General features: G+C 48.2%; 1 protein-coding gene across 1 annotated transcript in view; it reads right to left on the reverse strand.

Annotated features, from left to right (window-relative positions):
• ADAMTS16 (ADAM metallopeptidase with thrombospondin type 1 motif 16) overlaps positions 1–21,715 on the reverse strand; it is a 138,961-nt gene that overhangs the window by 42,664 nt on the left and 74,582 nt on the right. Inside the window, exons 14-18 of the mRNA XM_081287842.1 lie at positions 21,251–21,381; positions 19,285–19,408; positions 18,698–18,942; positions 16,742–16,880; positions 4,605–4,731 (exon numbers count right to left, since the gene is read on the reverse strand). Coding sequence (XP_081143968.1) covers positions 4,605–4,731; positions 16,742–16,880; positions 18,698–18,942; positions 19,285–19,408; positions 21,251–21,381 — 766 coding nt within the window. The remainder of the gene's footprint in view (positions 1–4,604; positions 4,732–16,741; positions 16,881–18,697; positions 18,943–19,284; positions 19,409–21,250; positions 21,382–21,715) is intronic.

The raw sequence follows: 21,715 nt of genomic DNA on the forward strand, positions 1-21,715 counted from the left end.
GCCTGCTGACCTCTTCCTGTGTAGATGCCACCTAAGTGGTCAGGTTTCCTTCATTGCCGTGGCAACCAGCAAGCTGCTGGGTGGTTAGTATTTACAGACTCATGTTTAAAAGAGACAGAAGAGGTAAAGAAAGGAAAATAAATAAAATGAAAGGAAAGGAAACGAAAAGAAAAGAAGGAGTAAACTTTTTTTAAATCCCAGCAGCCCAGGAGACTGAGGCAGGAGAATTGCCAGTCTGAAGTCAGCTTAGCTGTCTCAAATGAAAAAATAAATAAATGAATAAAAATTAAAAAGGGCTGGGAATGTATCTCATGGTAAAGCACCTCTGGGTTCAATCCTCAGCAACCCCTATCTCCCCCTAAAAAAACCAAAAGTTAAAATCACCCCCCCCTGTGACTGAAAGCATTGCTATAAGAGAATGTTAGTAATAGGATTATCCAGCTGAATCTACGTTCAATTTCTTCAGTGTGCAGCCCGAGGACACAGTTCCTGGCCTGGGTATCTCTGTTGTGGAAGGAACAACTCTGCACGAAAAAAGTAACGTGGTCAAACCAACATCAAGCGGACACGTGGCCCGTCTTCATGGATTCCTGAGAGGCTAAAACAGCACTTCATCCCAGTGTCTGCCCACACTGTCACTGTGCACCCCTAGACGAAGACTGGAGGGCCCAGAGCAGCCCTTCCCCATCTGGAAGGCATTTCCTCTTGCAGTCAATCCCTCGTCCAGGAAGGTTTGCTATCAGTGTTTGTGCTTAAAAAACTAGATATGGGAGATAAATGACATAAGAGCCAGTCCATTTAGATAAGCTGACAAACATAAAGGAAGTAACTAGTTGTGTGATTTATAATTCCTGTTTCAAAAGCAAGGGATAAAAATGCCTGACTCACACTAAAATAGGGCAGGGGCAGGGGGCCAGGGGAGGGCTTCAGGCTGCTTGTCTGCTGTGATGTCAGGAGGAGGAGGAGGGAGATGGGGGCCTGTGTTGGCTTCCTCCATCCCAGAGGAGCAACTGCAAACTTCTCATGCCCAGGAAGCCCCAGCGGGCCCACGCCAGCAGACACAGACACATGAAGATCAACTCTCCCTCACAAGGGGGTCCGTGGACTTCCCATCCCCACCCCCACAGAGATTGACCATTTAGGGCCATTCCTTCTGGCTGGTGACCCTGTGGCTTCACAGTGACCCAACCCAGGGCCCTAGAACCTGGGCAGGCAGGTTTCTGGATGTTGGTGGGGGCTCAGGGACTCTAAGCAGCAGAGCTCTGACCCCCTGTCAATCAGGGTGCACATGGGAAGGCTGCAGGCTCAGAGTGTGAAGGTTCCCATTCTGCATTCTTTGGGGACCCTCCTTCAAGTCAACATGCAACTCTGAATCTCCCCCCACTGCACCCTACCGTGGAATCCTCTGGAGCAACAGCTGAGGGTGGGATGGTTTGCGCCTGCCAGGCAGTGGTGTCAGCTCTGCGAGCTTCAGAGTACCCAAGGCTGGGCAGGGACCCAGCAGCCTCGAGGAGAAGACAACAGGGACACACGCTTTCCCTGTCCCAGAAATGGACTCAGGCTTTCTGTCTACTTGATTAGGAGAAAAGAACTGCCAGTGTGCTACGACACAGAAATGTGCGAGACCTTTCAGAGGAAAACCAGAACATTTTAAAATCAAAATCTATTTCCCAACTCAATCGCTGAAAAATGAAGTGATAAAATAATATCCCACAAGTATTACGTAGTGCAGGACCATGTTTCTGCATTTCATCCCGATTATTTTACTTCATAGACTAAATAAATAACTGGTTTGTTTTTCTTTTTATAGAAGAAATAAAAATATCCAAGTTTTAGTGTTTATCAAACCTAGGAGCTTTTATGTGGATTATCTCAAGAGATCCTCAGCTTGCTCTAGAAGACAAGTACCATTATGACATGGATCACATCCGAAGTGGGGGAGGCAGGTGGGGCCAGGTGGGGCCCACTCACCCTCCAGCCCACCAATGGCATCCACCGGGCTGAGCCCTCCACTGGAAGAACTCCATTTAGGAGGCCTGTGAAATAGACTCTGGTGGAGTCCCATTTGTTTGCAGGCCCCTGTGACTTGCTGGGGGTGAGGCAGCAATGGGACAGATGCACTCTTTCTCCTCCAGAATCTCCCAGCCAGGAGCCGGGTCTGTGGTCATGTGCAGCACCTTTGAAAGTTTCCTCTTCCAAAGGATATCAATGGTTCTCAACCATGCAACACACAGACATCAAGGAGACCAGAAGGAGGTCTCTCGATTTCCCCTGGGTGGATCTGGGGTCACCTCAGCCTCAGTTTTCCATCAGTCCAACTTCCCCTAGACTGATCCCTTTGTCAAATAATTGTGACTTTTCTTTCAGCATACAATGCTTTTGGCAGAATTTACTTATTAAATTGAATTGGAATGAGTTAAGCATAGAATAAAGGACCCAGAGGACTACAGAAATGTCTTTGGCTCCGATCCCTCTGTAATAGAAAGAGGCAGAGGAGAAAACCAACACTAATCATTATAAATGGATGGCATATGAGGAAAAAAGGGTAATGTATGAATTCACATACACACCTAGCACAGATATGGTCATACGCCGTGTGACAGCATGTTGGTCCAAGACATACCACATAGACCAAAGTGGCCCACAAATTATCTTGGGCTGACACTTACCATCCATGATGATGGCCACTGGAGCACAGCATCAGTCCCTGCTGTTCAGGGAGGTGGTGAAATTAGTGTGCCAACAACGAAGATCCCTCCTTCCCAAACTAACTTCAGGCTCCTCTGAGCCCTCCTCCTAACTCAGCCTTGGCCACAGTTCAGTGGCATGTCCCTAGATGACCCCAGCCCCCACTGTCTACCTGCTGAGGAAGCTCAAGGCTGCCCCCAAAATCTGTTGCTTGTTCCAACCGACACCCAAAGAGAGGACCCACCGTTCCCCATGGGAGGGCATGAGCCCGACTGAGTGCAGCCTGACTTCTGTAGACAGTCCAGATGCCTTGCCCAGAGACTACCCTTCCTTCCCAGGATCCTGCTTCCTTCCCTTCCAAGACTCCAGGGAGCTCTGCTCACCTCCACATGGATCCCTTTTTCTCCCAGTGACCTCTGCCCAAGTCAAAGCTGAGCCCAGTTCACGCTGGACTTTCCCTGCTGCAGTAGTCATTACTGATTAAGATCTTCTCATGTCCAGCCTGCCTTGTCTCTGACCCCTATTTCCTACAGAGGTGGCCTGTTCTGTTCTGCCTGCCTCAGCTGCCCTGAGGTTCTTGTTCTTCACTCTCCTGAAGTGCCTGCATTGGTACGACCCACCAGGTCCAGAACTGGTGCTCTTGCTGCACCTTGGCTGTCCTCAGCCCCGCCTGTAGGGCTGTCCAGTCAGGGGGAACATGCAGCTGACCCTCCAGGACCTGCAGGAGTGCACAGCACTGGCTCTGGAATCACTGACACTGTGGAGCATCAGAATTAGGTGTGTGTGACCTTGGAAACAATCCCCAGGGAGGCGACAGAGACCTCAGTTGACAATGGGTTTCAAGGACTAAAATTCTTGTGTCAGTTCTGATGGACATCTCTATCAATACCAGTGGGACATGGTGGTCAGGGAACCAGGACTGAGGCAAGTCCAGTGATGAGATAAGGTGGTCCCTAGCTGCACTGTAGGCAGCTGTGCGGGGAGGACGGGACCTTCCCAGAGAGCCCCTCGTCATGACTGGAAATTCCCAGCTCCTCAGGTTCTGATACGTTGTCTCCATGTCTACACCAAGCCAGAGCCCAGCACATAGATAGCTCTGAGAAGGACAGAGGGAAAGCACCTCTCATCTCCCCTCTGGAGGTACATTCCAGCACACCAGGGACCCATTCTCCCACCACTATGGATCTTCACAGCCAATAAGTAGTAGATTGACTTCTAGTGGTGTTTAGTGCATTGGGCTCTCCGAAAGGTCTTGCTGAAGCTCAAATTTCTCCTGTAAACACATTATCTTAGGCAATTTACACCATCCTCCTTGACATGTCCCCAGGCCAATATGAAGACATGGGGACCAGACAAAGCAAGGCCTTGCTCAGGTGGTGCTCCCGGGGCAGAGCAGGACAGAGCAGGACCACACTGCCTCTTGGGGACATGCCCAAGCCCACATCTCAGAGAAGCTGAGTGTCGATCTGGAGATCCTCAGGGGTGGCAGCCCTGAGGGCAGAAGCCCTGGTGCTGTCCCTCACAGGTGCACCTTTCGGGGTGTGGTAGCAATTCTGCATCCCTCACCAGCTGGGCAGGCCTGGGTCTGGCTCTGCTCCTCCAGGGTGTTTCATTAAGTAAGAAAAATGCCATGATACTGAACAGGACCAGAGGCTAAGAGAGAACGTGTTACTATCACCAAACATAAATCCAATGGAATGCTACTGTAAGAACGCGATTCACAGACACAGACCTTCCAGGCCATTTCTCACTAAAATATGCTTTTCTAGACACCTTATTCAGGCTGCTCTTGTCCACTCACCTCTCAGTGGCTATGTGTTGAAAGGAGGTGGTCAGCACTTCTTGTGGTGCAGACTTAGGACCTCCAATGACTCCCTGAACTGTGTACCTGTTGTGTCGAGCATGGTACCACTTACCTGGGGGGACAGGCAGAGACTTTGCAGGACACCAGCCCCGTGATGGGTCGGGTCTTGGGATTGCAGAAGGATGTGTTAACTTGAAACTTCAGGTCTCTGTAGCAGCCTTCCTTGGTGACCATCTGTCCTGTGGGAAGGAAGAGATGGACATTACAGACTTGCCATTGTGCTCTGTATCAGAGGAAGAGCTGGCACAATCTTCCTGAAAACCTTGACTACACTTTTATGCCTGTGTGTTAAGGTCCAAAGGCCAATTCTGAATACTCCATTTGCTGACCTGTCTTAATGACTTTTAACTGGTGGATTTCAACAGTTCTAGGATGTACACAGCTCCTCCCATATCTTAACACCTTTAAAATTAATACGTTTCTTGTGTTTAATGCTGTAATGCGTTTGATAGAATATAGCAGTTTTTTTAAACCATAGCTGGGAATACTAACATTTATCAAAATAAATGCCAAGATTATATAAACTGTCTCAGATTTCCATTGAGAGATGACAAAGGGAGACAACTAGCAATAAGTGAGCAGGAAGCACGCACACAAAGTGGTTAGCAGTTTATCACCAGAGAATTGGGGGCTAAGTGTTGCCTGGGTCACAATCTGGATGCTTGACTTCATGATCGTGACTCAGGAGCTGCGTGGAATGAGGCCGGTGGGAATGAATGTTGGTCTGATTGCTCTCCTCCATGTACACCCCATGAGCTATTTAAAGCTTTATGAATGTCCCTTCATTTGTTTAGTATTCCAATTAATGAAATTGTCTTGAAGGAAGCATTATGTGAGGCTCCAGGAACAGTCAGAGTCCTGGAGACAAGGAGCAGAAGGATGGTTCCAGGGCCTGGCAGGAGGGAGAGGGTGGACTCATTGTTTTATGAACTCAGAGCATCTGGGCTGACGATCAAGTTTTGAGGTGGACAGCGTTGACGGCCGTGCAGTAACACAAATGTACTTGACACTTAACACCGGTGAACCACACACTCAGGAGCAGTTAAAATGGTGATTTTATGTTGTGTATATTTTTGTGATATCAAAAGAGACTATAAATAATTGAAGGATAATAATTAGAAGTTTGTACAATAGAGAGAAGTCGTGACTTTGAGAAAGTCACGGAATACTCTGTGAAAGTGTAAGAAAATTTATTTGAGAATGTATTTCTTCTCCTGAAGAACATTCATATGAAAGAACAAGATCTAAGTCACACACAGTGCCTCTAAGAGTAGAGATGAGAGGTCAAGTTGGCATCCACTGCACGTGAGGCTGTGGGCAAGGAAAGGTAATAAGGACAAGCGGTTCAGGCACGTGGCAAGTTTGTGACCCCCTTATTCTAACAGATTGACTCAGGAAAGTCAACAAAGGGTTTGGTGACCAGCCTGAGGGGCCAATTCCCACAGGCAGGAGCGATCTGGGGGGGAGAGCAGAAGTGGGGGGCAGCACAGGGGTGCCTGTGCTCGAAGTCAACACAACAGTGCAGTTCAGGAGCTGCGACCCCACAGCCACAGGCCAGCGGAGGCAGACGAGGGCTGGAGTGGAATCTGCAGGCCCGAGGGCTCCAAGGATCCCACTCAGGTGCCACTGGGCCAGCTCGAGGCAGAGCAGGTGAGCACAGGACCTGGAGGAAGTGTGGACAGCCCAGTGGGCTCCTCAAGTGAACGCACAGCAAAAGCAAGTGATATCCCAGAAATTCAGCATTCTCAGGGACGCTGAGGCCTGGGCAGGCCACACGAGCTGTGCCATCACACCTGGGACAGTCAGGCACTGGGGGCACTGCAGCACCCAAATGCCTTCATATTCAAGTTCTTAGCGAAGCCCCATCCACTCAGAAGGGACAGGCTGTGCTTGTGCCAGATGGGTCCAGCTTTCAAAGGAAATTCCCTCAGGTCCCTGGGTGAACATATATGCCACATTCCTACTGCTACCAAATCAAAAGCCTGTTTTCTTTGTTTAAATCCTACTCAACCCTTCCCTTGCAGCCATGTGACACTGTGACCCTGACCTGTGGCCTTCCCCATCCTCTGACCTGCCCAGGTGCTGTCCTCTGAACCTGGAAGGTCCCCCCCACTGCCATGCCTCTGGGCTCACCAGGCACATTGCTTTCCCTTCTGAGTGAGACCCTGGCACTGCCTTCTCTGACTCCCTTGGTGGGGAGGGGGTCCTGCATCAGACACCCAGGGGAACTTGCTAGTGAAAACCCCGGGAAGCCTGGGCCACCCAGGGTTTCTGATGCATAGATCTGCAGGAGCTGCAGTTTGCAACAAAAGCCCTGGAGCTGCAGAGGCTGCCAGACCAGGGGCCACCTTAAGAACCTCTACTCTAGGCCATATGAGAAGCTGTGACTTTTATGCCTCAGTTTACCCAGGTGTCACATAGTACACACAATTCCCCAAACCCTGGGACTCTCTGGAGTGTGGGAAGATACATGCATGCTGAAGGGGTGACTGGGAACTGGGGGCCCCATAGCTTCAGGAAGGCAGCTGGCCATCAGAAAGACTGAGGCACCATTGGGAGGTTGGAACTCTCAGCCCTGAGCGCTGGCCTGCCCTCACCAACCTCAGAGAGGGGAGAGGGGTTGGAGGCCGCGTTCATCTCCAGTGGCCAATGAAGTACTCGATCAGGCCTACCTGTGTCAACCTCCACTAAACTTCTAAAGGATGGGTTCAGAGAGTTTCCCAGTCATGAACATATCCATGATCCAGGAGGAGGTGCATCCCAGCTCCACAAGACAAAAGCCTGTGTCCCTGCTTGACCCTGAGCCTAACATGCCATTCACTTTTATCCTTCACGATAATCTGTGACAGTAAAGGAACACGTCCTGAGTCCTGTGAGCCATGCTGCAAATGAAGCCACCTACCAGTTATCCAAAGGGAAGGACTGTGAAAGCCCCAACGTTGCAGTGAAGTTGGGCAGAAGTGTGGGGACCTGGTGCTATGGTCCAGAGGTCTGCACCAAAACTCATGCTGAAATGGCGTACTTAATCTGGCCATATGTCTGGGGGTGGGGCCTCTGGGAGGTAAGAGATTACATGAGGCCTTAGGGTGGGGTGCGAGCCCACAGGGAACTGAGCTGAGTTGGAGACACCCAGCTGTTTCCAGAGAGGGGAGGACTGCTGCTATGTTGGTGAGAGTTAAACAGTCAGCCCCACACGGGTCTGTGTTCATCATCCCGGCAAAACGCCAAATGGCAATGTCTCTGCTGCTCGAGGCATGCATCATAGGCCGATTCTTGCAAGGTTGGCCTAACGAACACATGTCATCCTCTGGAACACGTTTCTGGAGGGCAGAGAACATGTGTTATTCATTTCTGTAATTTCAGTAGCTGGCATGGATTAATTTGTTCTCATTCATAAGTACTTGGTGAGTCATTGGCCAATTTTTTTTTAATGTTTAGTAACTTCTAAGCTCGTACAAGTTAATGGGGGTTAACTAATACTTTGCCAAAAAAAATCATCAACGTCGGGGAGTAATCTTTCTTTTATACATTACTTAGGAGGAACTGGGACACATTTGGTATGACTCACCTATGCATCAATACCAAGATTGAATTTGGATCATGTTTTATAAACTCACTTTTCTACTTGCTCACCAGGAATGAGAAACTATTAAATTAGAAAAAGAAACAAATGTCTATTTAAAACCATTCTTCAGAGAATCTTATGGACTCTCTTAAGGTAATCATCATAATGACCCCATTTAAGGGAGGAGCGTACGGAGTAACTGTCCTCTTTTCTAACACTGTTGGAGGCCTCCCTAATGAGCACAGAAGGAAAGCTAACTTTTCCTCTACTTGCGTTTCAAGCCAAAGTTACTTTTTAAAATTCTTTAGCCAAATTCCTACACTGTTTTAGGGGGCGTGAGTCTACAAGTAACAACTTCAGTTTGATTTCCTGCTTTGAAATTAGAAACATGTGGAATTCAAACCTGTGTTCTAGTCTCAAAAAAGATCACTGGGGATTCCAAGCAAGGTAGAGCCCCTTAACTAAGCAAATAGAAAAAAGGTGCTTCACTCCAAAACAGAAGCAGAAGCTGACTGACTAATATGTGTATTTTTCTTTCTTATTGGAGATATTCTTTTGGCTTTACTTTGAATAGCCTTAGTGTCATTTCAAACTCCTATGCCCAAGGCCCTGGGTTTTTACCTGCCAGGAAATCCAGATTTTTACCTGCCAGGAAACTCATGTGATAACCAAGTAAGAATGCATATAAGTATAACACACACATATTTCTCAAAGATAATGTTGGCTTTGTCTAGTGGGGGTGCATGTTCTGACTCTGTTATTTTTTAGCTGTGACTTGTTTTTCTTGATGGGACATTACCAGCACATGCGGAAAAACTATTCTCTGCTGTGCAGCTCAGACACACTGCCTCGAGGCTTCTAGCATCCCGGGGTCTACCCATTAGTGCTTGAAGTGCACCCATCACAGTGACAGCTGAAATGCCTTCACAGTTTTCCAAATGCCCCTTGTGAGGACAGCACCATCTTCAGTTGAGGACATTAGAATGACTGCAAGCAGATAAACAAAAAAGTATAAGATAAGGAAAGAAAGGTGAAGTGCTCTGTGTACCCTGGACAGCTTAACTGGTTAATGGAAATAGAGCAGAAAAGAGGGTGGTTAGCAGGTTTAAAATAAAATTTTCTTATGAAAATGTTACAAAAAAGGAATATGTGGGATGTAGATAAAGCAAAATTCCGAGGACAACTCATGGTCTTAAATACAGACATGGATAAATAAGAATGGAGATAGGTGAAACCAATAAGGGAAGGTCATGGAAGCAGATAGAGGGAACTGATAGAGAACCAGAGGCCAGGGCATTAGAAACAGATGGCAGGTGTCAATCTATTGAAGATGAACACCCTAACCCCAGCCCTGGCTCTCCCTCCCATCACACTGTTCCTAGCAGCTCAGTGGCAGACACTGAATCCCTTGTCCATGTGGCAATCAGCTGGACCCACCAACGGGAGCACTAGTACAAGACCAGGCAGGAAGAAGAGTAAGAAGTTGAATCACCACATCTCTTGCCCCAGTGGACATAACATGGGCTTTGGGAGGTGTAAACATTTGCAGTAGGCCTCAGGCATTTTCCGGGGAATCACCTGCTCCTGTGATTGCTAGAATTCCCTACAGCTTCTCTGACCTTCAAAAACTGGAGCCATCCTGGGAGCTAGAGTTGTCTGTGACCTTGACTCCTTCATTCTATCTAGTAAGCAACCAATCCTCTGTATTAAATGCCTCCTGCCTGAACACTTCCTGTTAGGATCTGCATTCCTGGCTGAACTGTCACTCACATACTGATGGAAAAAGAAAAGAAGTAATAAGTAGAAACTTACAAGATCAGAAATGAAAATGAAAGTTCATATGTAGAATAAATAAAAATAATCTAGTGAGAGACTCAGTTTAAACATAAAAAATAAAATTTTGCATCCCTTAAAAAGATGGTTTTCTTAATTAGAAGAAAATAGCACCAAAATTGATAAAAATTTTTTATAAAGTTACCATTCATAATATTAAAATGTATTATAGATCTGCCTCCTGAAAAAGCAACAGATTCTCATTCTTCAGTTATAAATTATACCAACTGCTAAGAAATAGATAATACCAAAGTTACTTAAATTGCTCCAAAGCATAATTTTTTTTTAAAAAAAAGGTTTCCAACATCAAAAGAAATAAATTTAGTACATCTTAATACATGAAAGAAAACTACTGCTCAATAATACTTAAAGCAGTAAATGTGAAAATGTTGAATAAGAGAGGACGGGATTGAATAGTACATGGAGAAACATAAGTCATCAGACAATGATTCACAGCAAGAACGTAAGAAGGTTCTAATATTAGGGATGAAGGTCACAATTCAGTGAATAAAGGAGTAAACAAGAGCTTTGCCATTAATGTAATAAAATCTACCTTGTGATAAATTCAGCCTCCATTTTTGGTAAGAATGTTAATGAACCATATATAACAAATGAATATTCACTCACATCAATATATTAGTAAATTTGTGTTTGTGTGCAGATGTGTGATATTTATGTGTACATATATTGATATCATATGTTTATTTAAGCCTAGAAACTGGCATCATTGAGAACACCAGGAATATTTTCTGTAAGGTCAGGGATATGAAAATAATTTTATTTATTACCAGTAGTAAAATTTAAATGATTTTGAGAACACTGTTTTACACAATTAGACAAGAGTGTAAGTGTCATGAAACTCACAAGGGAAAATTCATGTGGTGTATCTACCTAGGCAGCTGAAGAGAACAGACATGAAGTCATCTGCTAAGTGAGTGCTGGGAGTTGGGAGTCGGGGTGGGGGGACCTAGAGACAGAGGAAGATGGATTGCCAGAAATTCTTGGGTTACTTGAAAAGAGTCAAGCCTGACTTTGGAAAGACCAGAGGGGTCTGTGGTGAAGGGGCTGACACTGGGGCCGAGACGGGCTGGGAGTCCAAGAGTGGAGGTGTCCACCGGTTGCAGAGAGCAAGGATGGAGGCAGAAAGCGCTCACGGGTGGTAAGCTGCGGAGAGATGTGAGGACACACCTCTGCTGGGGGCCAGAGAGAGGGAAGGAGGGCCCGTTTCATTATATGTGTGCATGGATGGAGATGAAGGTCCTAGAGATGAAGGGAAGAAACAGTTACTAAGACAGCATCATCAGCTGTTGAGCACTGCAGGTCGCAGAGAGAAGGGTGGGAAAGCGCCCGTGGATTTGGTGCCTGGATGGGTCCTGACCGGCAGGTCCTGTGGCTGCAGGTTCGGGCTCCCTCTCTGGACAAGCAGGTGGCCCCTGCATGGGGCCCACAGCAGGAAGTGCAGAAGACGCTTGTGCTTGTGAAAGGTTTCATGTTAAAAGACAAGAAATAAAAGGAAAGAGTAGGAGGAGGAGAGAAGAGCTTGTTTTAAGATGAGGCACACATTTCTGGAAAAAAAAATAGGGAACGTGCCCCTGGCAGAGAGAGGGCACCCGTGCTGAGCAGAAATCCGGGAAAGGGATGGGGAGAGCTCCTGGGAAACTGGGTCTGGAGAGAGAAGCGCCTCCTGGGCAGACAGGCCCAGGGAAGACCCAGGAAGAGCGCACTCCCTTGGCAGGCTGGTGGGAGCAAGCCCCTGGGTGCACCTGGCACGCCTTCCCAGCACTGGGCATGGGAGTGGCCTTCTGAGAGGAGACTCCACAGGGACTCTGTGCAACATGTGGAACCCATTGTGGCCCTGCTCCACCACGACTCTGGCTTCCAATTTGCTTCCGAGGGTTGTTAAAGTGGGGACTTCAATCTGTTAAGATCAGTAGAGTTTGGGATTCTGTTAACAGAAACTGTTTTTCTCTTCCTCCAAAATTACCCGATTAAAATCACAGCGGGGAGGGTGGGTTAGCTCCCCAGGCCCAGTCCTGGGACTTCTCCAGGGATGTCCTGGTCTTCTGTTCTCCCAGCTCTCACTGAGCCCATCTTTGCTCACCTTCCAAAAAGACCTTAGACTTTCTCTGTCTCAGCCAGAGGCAATCCTCTGATCGCCATTTATGCAAACTTCTGTGTGCAGCAAAGTTGTTCTTTTAGAATTTTCCTCCAGAACAATAGTTTTCCATGGTGATTTCTATACACAAGGGATTTCAGAAATTTCTGGGGGTTGCCTGGAGATCAGGGCAGGGACTGCACATTAGATATGACGTGTTTGGAGAGAAGTCCACAGCAAAAGCCCAGTGGCAAGGGTCCCCTGCACCAGGGTTTCGCCAGCTTTGGTGCACAATAGGAATACCAGGCAGTGGTGTCAGCCGACTTTGGGCCCCATCCTTGGGGCTGTGGGGTAGCCCAAAAATCTGCATTTCTAACAAGTCCCTCAGAGATGCTGATGCTGGCCTGGGCTCCTAGATGCTAAGGGCATCTGCCGTTACTTTTCCACAAGATTTCTCACAAAATGATCTTAAACTGACAGCACTGAGATAATGAAGTTAAAATCAGAATCTTTACAACTCCGTCACTGAGCTCTCATGCTACTGTTCTGCCTTTGTGTCTACAAGCAAACTAATTGTGTGTGGGGTCACATACAAGTACATACATGCATACTTATGCACCCATATGTAGAAAAGTTCTTCCCCAAAAGAAAAAAAGTTTAGACTTTTGGTAATCACCCCTGGGAAACACTCCCCAAGTGCAGTCAATATTTGCAATTTCTAAGACAATTCTGAGAATATTTTACTGTCTATTCACTGTGAATAATACTTAAATAATGCTTAAATATGCCAGTGAACTGGCAGTAAAAATTCACTGGCATAGGAGAAACTAGGCTGATCTCCAAGGACCGTTGTGAAGGGGCCCAGGCATGTGGAATACACACACCCTACCACGGCATCAGGTCCAGGAGCCACGGAGTGATGGGAATGCCTTCTCTATTTTTATTTATTTTTGACATTTATAATGAAAAGTAATCCCAACATGCCCAACTGGGCCTCCATGGAAGTCGACTTCCTGTCTGTGCAGGCCCGGCTCAGGGAGTCTGGGGCATCCAGCAAGAGAGCAGGGACCTCACTTATCCACATGCTCCTCTTGTCTGCAGGACTTTGGAGTCTGCTCTGGCCTCTCCTTATCTCCTGCTCACCTGTCCCCAGGAACCCAACATGGAAAGGCTCCACAAGGCAGGGGAAGGAAGGACTAGCCCGGGGCTAAGGAAGAGCTGACTCTGGGTTTCCTTTGAACCATATTGTACTGTTAATTGACATGACTGCAGAACAACTTCTCTGTGCCTGGCACACCTCACACTGAAGAAACTGAAACAAACCTGCTTAAATCCCTCCTTTGGCAGAAGGCAGAGGGGAAGTCAGGCTCGGCCCCACTTCCTGGCCTGTGCCCAGATGTTTACTCCTGAGCTCTGGAGTGACTTCAGGGTGCAGGTGAGGGTTATGCTTCAAGAGATGGTTTTTCCAGTTAGTCCAGTGCCACAGGGGAACATGGGAGAACAGACGTCTGTGGTTCACGGGCCTCAGTCGGGGCTCCTAGGTCTGCCCAGGAGGAGCATCTGGTGCTTGTGACAATCCCTGACTCTCTCCTCAATTTTCCTCTAACTCCTGTCAGACCAGGATTTCCTTCCTGACCCTCTGGAGCTGCCCATCAGACACCACGTTTCCCCGTGTGCCAGCCACCTGTAACCTCATCTGCAGCAGAAATGACCAGGACTAAAAGTTAAGCACAAAAACCCACACTTAATTCTTGCACAATGTCTTTTTGTCAAGGGGATTTCCTGGGGTCCTTAATCAGAGACTGTCGCTCTGATGTGGTTTGCATACTCAAGATCCTCGGCTCTGTATGCACCTAGACATGAGTACTGGGGCCTTGGGCGTGGGTTTCCGCCCTTGGGTGTCAGACGTGGGTGGCCACACTGTTCTCCCTACCTCTCCTCCCTTACACTGGTCTTCCTGGTCCCTGCTTGGGGACAGCATGGAGGCTCACACCCTCCATGATGGTGCGAGCCCATCTGTCAGTAGAACACATATAAACACACATCTGATACATGTACACGTGGCTGTATATGTGGTCACATCTCAGCTTGTGGTTCAATTTCTCTGGAGAGTCCTGACTAATATGCCATATAAACAATAAAAGACATACAATGAATTTAAATATTTCTTTCTCTGTTTCCAAATGTCTTTTCTGAGGAGACAAAATTGTGTGTAGACAGCCACGTGTCCAGTGGCCTTTGGCTTGTCCACGACCTGTTTTTACCCCATGTGTGGATGATCGTGGTGTCCGATGAGTCCCACTTGGTGGAGTGGGCTCTCCTTAGTCATCTGGCTGGACATTTAGAGAAACCAGGGTTTTATTTCTCTGCCCAACAGCACGTCTGTGAAGCAATTTCTCATCATTGCATATGGCCACTTCACTTTGTCAGAGAGAAAAACCGCATAGTCCCTGGAAATGTGAGATGAATGCTGGCCAATTTTCTAAGATGACCCCTAGTAATAGATAAGAGGAGAAGGTTATAAAATTCAAAGTACAAAATAAGAGATTCAGAGAGAAGGATCCATTAGCTGTGTCGAGATGAACGCTGGCCATGGAAGGAGGTGAGTTTAATGAGCAATGTGCTCAGCAACTACTTTTATCTTTCTATAGAAACCAGCTTTGGCCCGTTCCTTAAAAATCACTTAAAAATCTCCATATTTTGCCAAAGTACTTGAAAGAGGACATTCATTCTTAAAGACTATGATTTTATCAAAGAATCTCTAATTTTCAATAATTCTAACTACAGAATGAATTCCAGCTGTTGCCAAAAGCGATATCCTTCTAAGCAAAACCACGCAGTGGAGACGGTTCCACAAATAGTCGTGTGCATCCTAGGGCAAGGGGCTCTGCCTCTCTTTGAGTGCTGGATGCACGGTTGGGTGCAGCACAGGAGCCTTAGAGAGTCTCAGAATCAGAAGAGGAAGGATCTCTCTGAGAAACCACCGTGTGATCCTGGGAGGTGTTCAGATTCTGAAGTCCTGTGTACTTAAGTGACAGTTTCTCCAGACACGATCGCTCTACTCACAGGACCTAGGGTGCATCAGAGCACAGAGGATGGTGACAAGGGTCACTTATAGATGGCTGTGACATCGTCCCATGTCTGATCAGAAGCAGACACTATGCTTAACAAGGAACTGACCAAGTGCCTGACTCCCCAACAGCATCAACCTATCAAAAATGGCAAAAGGATACTGAATTAGTCTGTTTTCTCAGTGTTTCAATGGCAAACCCGAGGCAGAATACTTTATAGAGAAAAGCAGTTTCTTTGGCTCGCCGTTTGGGAGGCTGGAAGTTCAAACAGCATGGTGTTGGCTCTTGTGAGGGCCCTTGGCTGCCACACGGCACGCAGCCAGCGCCCAGCCAGCGCCCAGCCAGCGCCCAGCCAGCGCCCAGCCAGCGCCCAGCCAGCGCCCAGCCAGCGCCCAGCCAGCGCCCAGCCAGCGCCCAGCCAGCGCCCAGCCAGCGCCCAGCCAGCGCCCAGCCAGCGCCCAGCCAGCGCCCAGCCAGCGCCCAGCTGGAGCTGCTTTGCTCCTCCTTTCCTTAGGTGGACAAATGGCGGCTCCCTGGGGTATCACCTATGCAGGGCCTCCTTGTGCTTCTCTCTGCTGCTGAAGAGCTACCTGCTTGCTGTCTTTCTGCACAGAAAGGACCCACATTTCTCCACAGACAGCTCCTGGTGTCTAGGCCCAGGGCTTTATGATTGGAATATTTTCTGTTTGGTTTAAAATGGGAAGAATTAACATACAGCCAGTGTTAGCTTTTCAGATTAGTGTGGCTTCCTTTATCTTTTGGTTTTCCTTTTTTTCCTTTATCTCATGTATTTAGAGTGACTATTGTGAATATATGAATACAAATTTTGATTTTTCTTTATTCATACCATCCTCTCATATTGAAACACAGTCTTGTCTAATTTCCTGAGAATGTACCAAGCCAAGATCCATTTGTTCAGGTGGAAATGTGTCTCTTATAAATGTCAGAGCCTGCGTTTTATTCTAAATTTGAGAATATTTTCAAATTTACTCCCACCTTTCCTCAGGGCACATTGGCTCTTTAAAAAAAACTGTTTCAGTGGAATTGCTTTTATCAGGGAAAGCATGGGCTTAACATTTGTATGTTGTTAAGACAGCAAAGCCATCTGTTGTCACGTGAAGATCTTTTTGACATGTCCTTTCATAGCATCCTCACTGCAACTTTTATCAGATTCATGTGATTCCTGGGTGGATTTGAGTCTATGACTTGAAAGTAAGTTTTCTTCCAGTAAATTTAAGTCTAACACAAGATCAGATTAAAAGAAAAACTCTCCATCACTGTGTTTTCCAGGCTCAATTCTGCTTCTCGTCACAGACACATCTAATAATCTGTCACTTACATTTGAATGATATTTGAGTAACGACATTACCCTTAAAAACATCTTACGATGCACCAGAGGACGTCCTCATGGCTCCACACTGAGGCAGGCAAGGTGGCATGGTGGCTGGGGCTTACCAGTGACAGGGCCATCTTCCCTTCTCTGTCACTTGGACTGATTGGTTGCTCAGGGGGATAAGCCCTGGTTTACTTACTGGGACCTGATGAGGACCCAGTCAGGATGCCCCAGGGCCTGATGCACCGGGCACCAATGTCCGCACCTCCAGGAGCCACCAGAGGAAACCTACCCCCTCCACAGGAGACGGAGCACTCAGACCGCACGATGGCCCATGTGTAGCTGGGCTGAGCGATGGGCTTCTTCTCAGCACCCAAGCGGGGCACTGAGTATTCCCAGGAAATGCCGGGGTTTCTTCCCTGGAACAGGAGCTACAAAAGAAGAGCGAGGAAAATAAAATTAATTAAAGGGAGATGAATAGCTACACACTGGTTAGTTGCTTTAAACCACTTAAAACATGAATGGAATCAACGAGACGTTGGATAGAATGGTAAAACAGACACTGCCCATCCTTTGAAATGAACATGAGCCTCCTAACAGGGAAAGACTCAAGTAGACTCAAACACAACTAGGAAAGTTAAACATTCCACTCTGCTGCCTGGGTAACAGATGACTCTGTACAAGTTTTCAAGTGTCTGCAGGACATCGAGGGCATCTCCCTTCACGTTTCTTTGGGATTCTCTGTGGGTCCTCTTCATGGCAGTGAGCCAGAAAGCGATACTGAAAAAGGAGTCTCACTTCCTCCAGGGTCGTAGATGACCAGGACACTGAGGTAAACATGGCTAGGCCCACGCCTGGACAGTCAGGTGGGAGCACTCCCTGCCCCGCGGAGCTTAGGGACTTCGGCGTGCTGGAAAGGCCCTTTAGTCCAGGAGAGACGGGTTTCATTAGCAAAGCAGCTTACTCAGGCCCAGTGAGTGGTGCCTGGTGATGGAATTGGATCTGGATCATGCACTTTCTAGCCTGAGACCTAATCGTAGCCCTCAACATAGACCAGACCCTTGCATCTCAGTAAGCAGAGATGTTTGGAAACCTCATCTTTCATTTGCTGACACAAATTCCACCTGCTTGCTCCCCTTGACATTAAATGTGGATAGAGACACTTGCTCCTGCCTCACTGCCCTGGAGTCTCTTTCTCTCCCTGAGGACACAGCAGGGGTCCTAGCTGGTACAGATGTGTGGGAGGGGGGCAAGCTGCAGCAGGTGGTCACATGGCCGAGCAACAGAGATGCTCTCCAGACCCTCTTCCATGAAGAGCAGCTTCCAGAGAACCCCATTTTTTTCCACCCTAAATTATCTGTCTTTTGTTGAGGTCATTAAAGTTAAAAGCTTAAATGATGGGAGAGAAAAAGCAAGCAAAGAATCCAGGATGAGGACATGTACAGTGGGCAGAAGGCCGGGGAGATGGGGTGGCTGGGGAGATGGAGGTGGCCTGTGGAGACGCAGCAGCACCCTGGGTCATGCCCAGACCTCCTGGGGAAGCATCTCCCAGGCCGACACAGAGGAGGGGATGGGGCTGCCTGGCCAGAGAGTGGGTAGGGGCATCTGGTTAGCTGCCACCTCCACGGTGAGGTGTGGGTTCACGGGAAACTTCTGAACCAAGAGCTCTTCCTGAGCTTCACAGAAATGTGAAACGGGCGGAATCTAGTGCATCCACAGTGTGCACTGCCCTCTGCCTGGGCCGCTGGGATACATTTGGTTGCCAGAAGAAGCCTGATGGTGTCAAGTGACTACACGCTCATGGCAGAAAAGGCAAGGGCTTGGGTCAGGAGGAGACCCACATGCACACCAGGCCAGTGCGACAGCCCAGGTGTGGCCAGTGAGGGTCAATGCTGTGACACTGGCAGGTCACACAGCACATGGCAGCAGAAGGCTGATGTCTCCAAACATAGGCATCGCAAGCTGCCCACTCCCAGAATGGGCTCTTCTCACAGCCATTGAGTATACAGTAGAGAAGTGGATATTTATAAAAATCAATGGATAAAGACCAAAGATGGAAACGTGTGTTCCCTTCATCACACACCAAGAAAAGACAGGAGGCAAAAGCAAGTCTACAGCCGCTGCAGCTGCACATGGATCACTCTTAACTGCACATTCTGCCCCATAGTTACAAGTAGGCCAACAGCCGTGACCTATGAACACACCCAGTCACCACCAAGCCGAGCCCCCAACCACCAGGCTGCTCTACCTCCACCATCAGCGTTTCGTTGGTTGGCCCGGCAGCGGTCAGGCTCTCGGGCTCCTTGTAGGACCGCCTGTAGCGGAAGGTAGTGCCTGCAAATTCGTATCGTCCAGGCCAGTCCACAGTCCAGTGTCCGTTCAGGTAGTACCTCTTGAGGGCGTTGTGCACAGAGATGTAGGAGGTGGATGTGTTCATTTCATAGATGCGAATGTTCCGGGCTCCAGGAGGAAGGGTGACCACATGGTAATACTCTGCATGACCAAAGGGGACAGGGCATTTTACTAGTGCAGCTTCTCCGCAGACTTCAGAACCCACATAGGACCGGTAGAAGATCTGTGTCAAATGGAACTCGATTTGGAAATTGATGCAGAATGTTTTTATGGAGTGAGCAGGGCTCCTGTGATTTTCACCCTCCTGAGAACCCTTTAAATTCAAGTAGACTGGCAACCACTTCTCGTCAACACCAAAGGCTCGAGAAGCCAGCTGTTGGCACTCTGAGCGCCTGCTGTTTTCACTCTGCCTCCTCCTCCCCCCAGGAGCTCCAGTTCCAATCCCCCTTGCTGGAGACCTGCAGGCAGCACTGGGACACTCACGGTTGGTGGGGTGGTGTGTGGTGTAGACGCCTCTGTGGGTCGTGCAGTCTGAGTTATTTCCCTTGCACACTCCGCAGGAGTCCTCAGCAGCATCAGATCCAAGGATGTTGTCACAGCCCACTCTCTGGAGGACCCACCAGGTCCCATGTCATTCATGAAAGAAAGGACAATACAAGCAACCGTCATTCGTCTCATGCAAGAAACCTCTTTGCCAGCGTAGGTGAAAATCTCACCAACACTGGGTAGTTAACAAATATTTATTGGACACCCAATATGTGCACAGCGAGACTATGGTTCTACTCTTGAGAAACCTTAAGTTGTGAAATGCTACAGTGCTGCTCCCCAGCAGGAGAACCCTGAGCCCAAATGAGACCTTGGGTGTTCATGTTGGAAATGTGGGTGAGTTTCAGACCCATAAAGAGCTTGGCACAATGACAAACAATGGTGCACGTGAGCTCCACTGGAATGCACCCGTGTGCTTCTGAGCTGCCAGGTGCCGTGGCAGAAATGACAGCTGCCACGAGGAAATTCTCCCCTGAGATCAATTAGAAAGGGTGTATGTGTGCAGTGTCTTGGAATTTCAGGAGCTCTTACTTTCTATGATGCTTATTTCTTTTATCCTACCAAGGAAAATAGGATCTACATGTTTTTAAAAATCCACGTAACTATAGCCCACAATTGCTTGAAATCCATGGGGTCAGATTTCAGAACTCAGAGTGGAAACTTTGGAAAGGTGAAGGGTGTCACACCTAGTTGCACATGGGAGACCCAGCAAGGCCTGGGGAGCACCCCACACCTAACACATTAATGTCTCCACTGCAAAGTCATTACACGGAGTGGGATAAAAATGGAAAATCGACATTCACACATTAGTTCAGGGCAGATTTTGCCACCAAACAAGTACAGGTCCTAAAGCCCTTTCACAGTTCTTTGGAGTTCCACTTTCTAGCTTTTTAGATGGCAGAGTTACAAACAAAGGATTGTGACACTATAGGTATTTCATGTTTAGGTGTGCTTAATAAGTACTTAAAATAACGGCATATTGAACAAATCAACGAATAATTAGACAAAATTGAGCATTTTGCAGAAGAAATAGATTCCTGGAATACCCCATCTGCTCTTCCTGCCTCTGGAAGGATTTCCCCAAGGACCTCCGTGGGGGACCTGCACAGCCCGGAGGAGCTAGAACTGGCATTGAGGCTTGGACTCCACGGGATATGCATACCAACTGACCTCCATGGGTGGTAGATGGGGTCTGGCCAGCAGCACTTTCACTTCGTTGGTAACAGAATCCTTTCCACCCTTATCTCTGTGAGTATGACAAGTGCCCCGCTAGCTGCTCCCCTGGCTGCCACCACCTCCCGCCTGTCTCCTCCAACCCTTTCCTTCTGCCCTCCCCCTGTGGAGCCTGGGTTGCTGCACCTTGAAGAAACCACTGACCTGCAGGAGCTGCTGCCCGGCCCCAACTTCCCTGCTGTCCACGTCCCCACTGACTGTCCCACTACTGCCAGAAGCTGCCACCTCTTCCTACAGCTCCACTGTCCCCAGTCCGCCTCAGCCGGGCTTGAGGATGGAAATGCCAGTCTTCATCCTGGCAGGCAGCTCCCTGGAGAAACATTGCTCCCTGTCCCCTTCCTCAGTGCCCCCCAGCCCTGACGACTACACCAGCCCCCGTCCACCCCGGCTTTCTGACATTACCTGGCTGCCCACTCAGCGACCCTCTTCCACTCTCCTCTGAGACCTGGCTGGGATGCGGATGCCCCCTCCTCCTGGCCCCCCGGATGTCTCAGACCCACATCTAAGAAGGGAAAGCTCCCCCTCTCCGGCTCTGCTCACTCCTCCGTGATCACTGGCTGTGACTGGGAGGGAGGGCCTCCTCTTCCAGGGCCTCTCTAGCCCCCAGCATGCCTGCCTCAAAGCGGACTGTCTGGAGACATGTGTTGAATGAATAAGCAATCATCATTACCTCACATATCCCATCTACACAAACATTACGGCTATCCTCCGAGCATGGAGTCCCATCTTTCACTTTATTTGACAAAGAAAAGAAGAAATCAAATCCTTCTGCGATACAGTAGAGTTTGCATAAGTCCTGATCTTTAAAAGAAATACACACACAAACACAAATAAGAGAGATACTTAAGCTCGGATCATTTTGCTCTGAATTCCAGATAGATCTCGATTTCCCCTTAAAATACCTCCCACAGTGACACATGGCAATGACATTTCCCACGGTGGCCTCCTTGGCCTTTGCTTTTTCTTTACACTTGTTGGGGTTATTTCTAGCTTCACTATTCTCTTTCACTCCAGGGTTCCCTACTGTCCCTGTTCTTTACACAGTGGTTGGCACATAGTAGGCATTCAATAAATATTTGTTGACTTAACTCCGACATTATGTTCCGCCTCACAATTCTCTACCCTTTCAGGAGTG

Source organism: Spermophilus citellus (assembly GCF_964194105.1).
Source record: "Spermophilus citellus genome assembly, chromosome: 1".
Taxonomy (NCBI): Eukaryota; Metazoa; Chordata; class Mammalia; order Rodentia; family Sciuridae; genus Spermophilus; species Spermophilus citellus.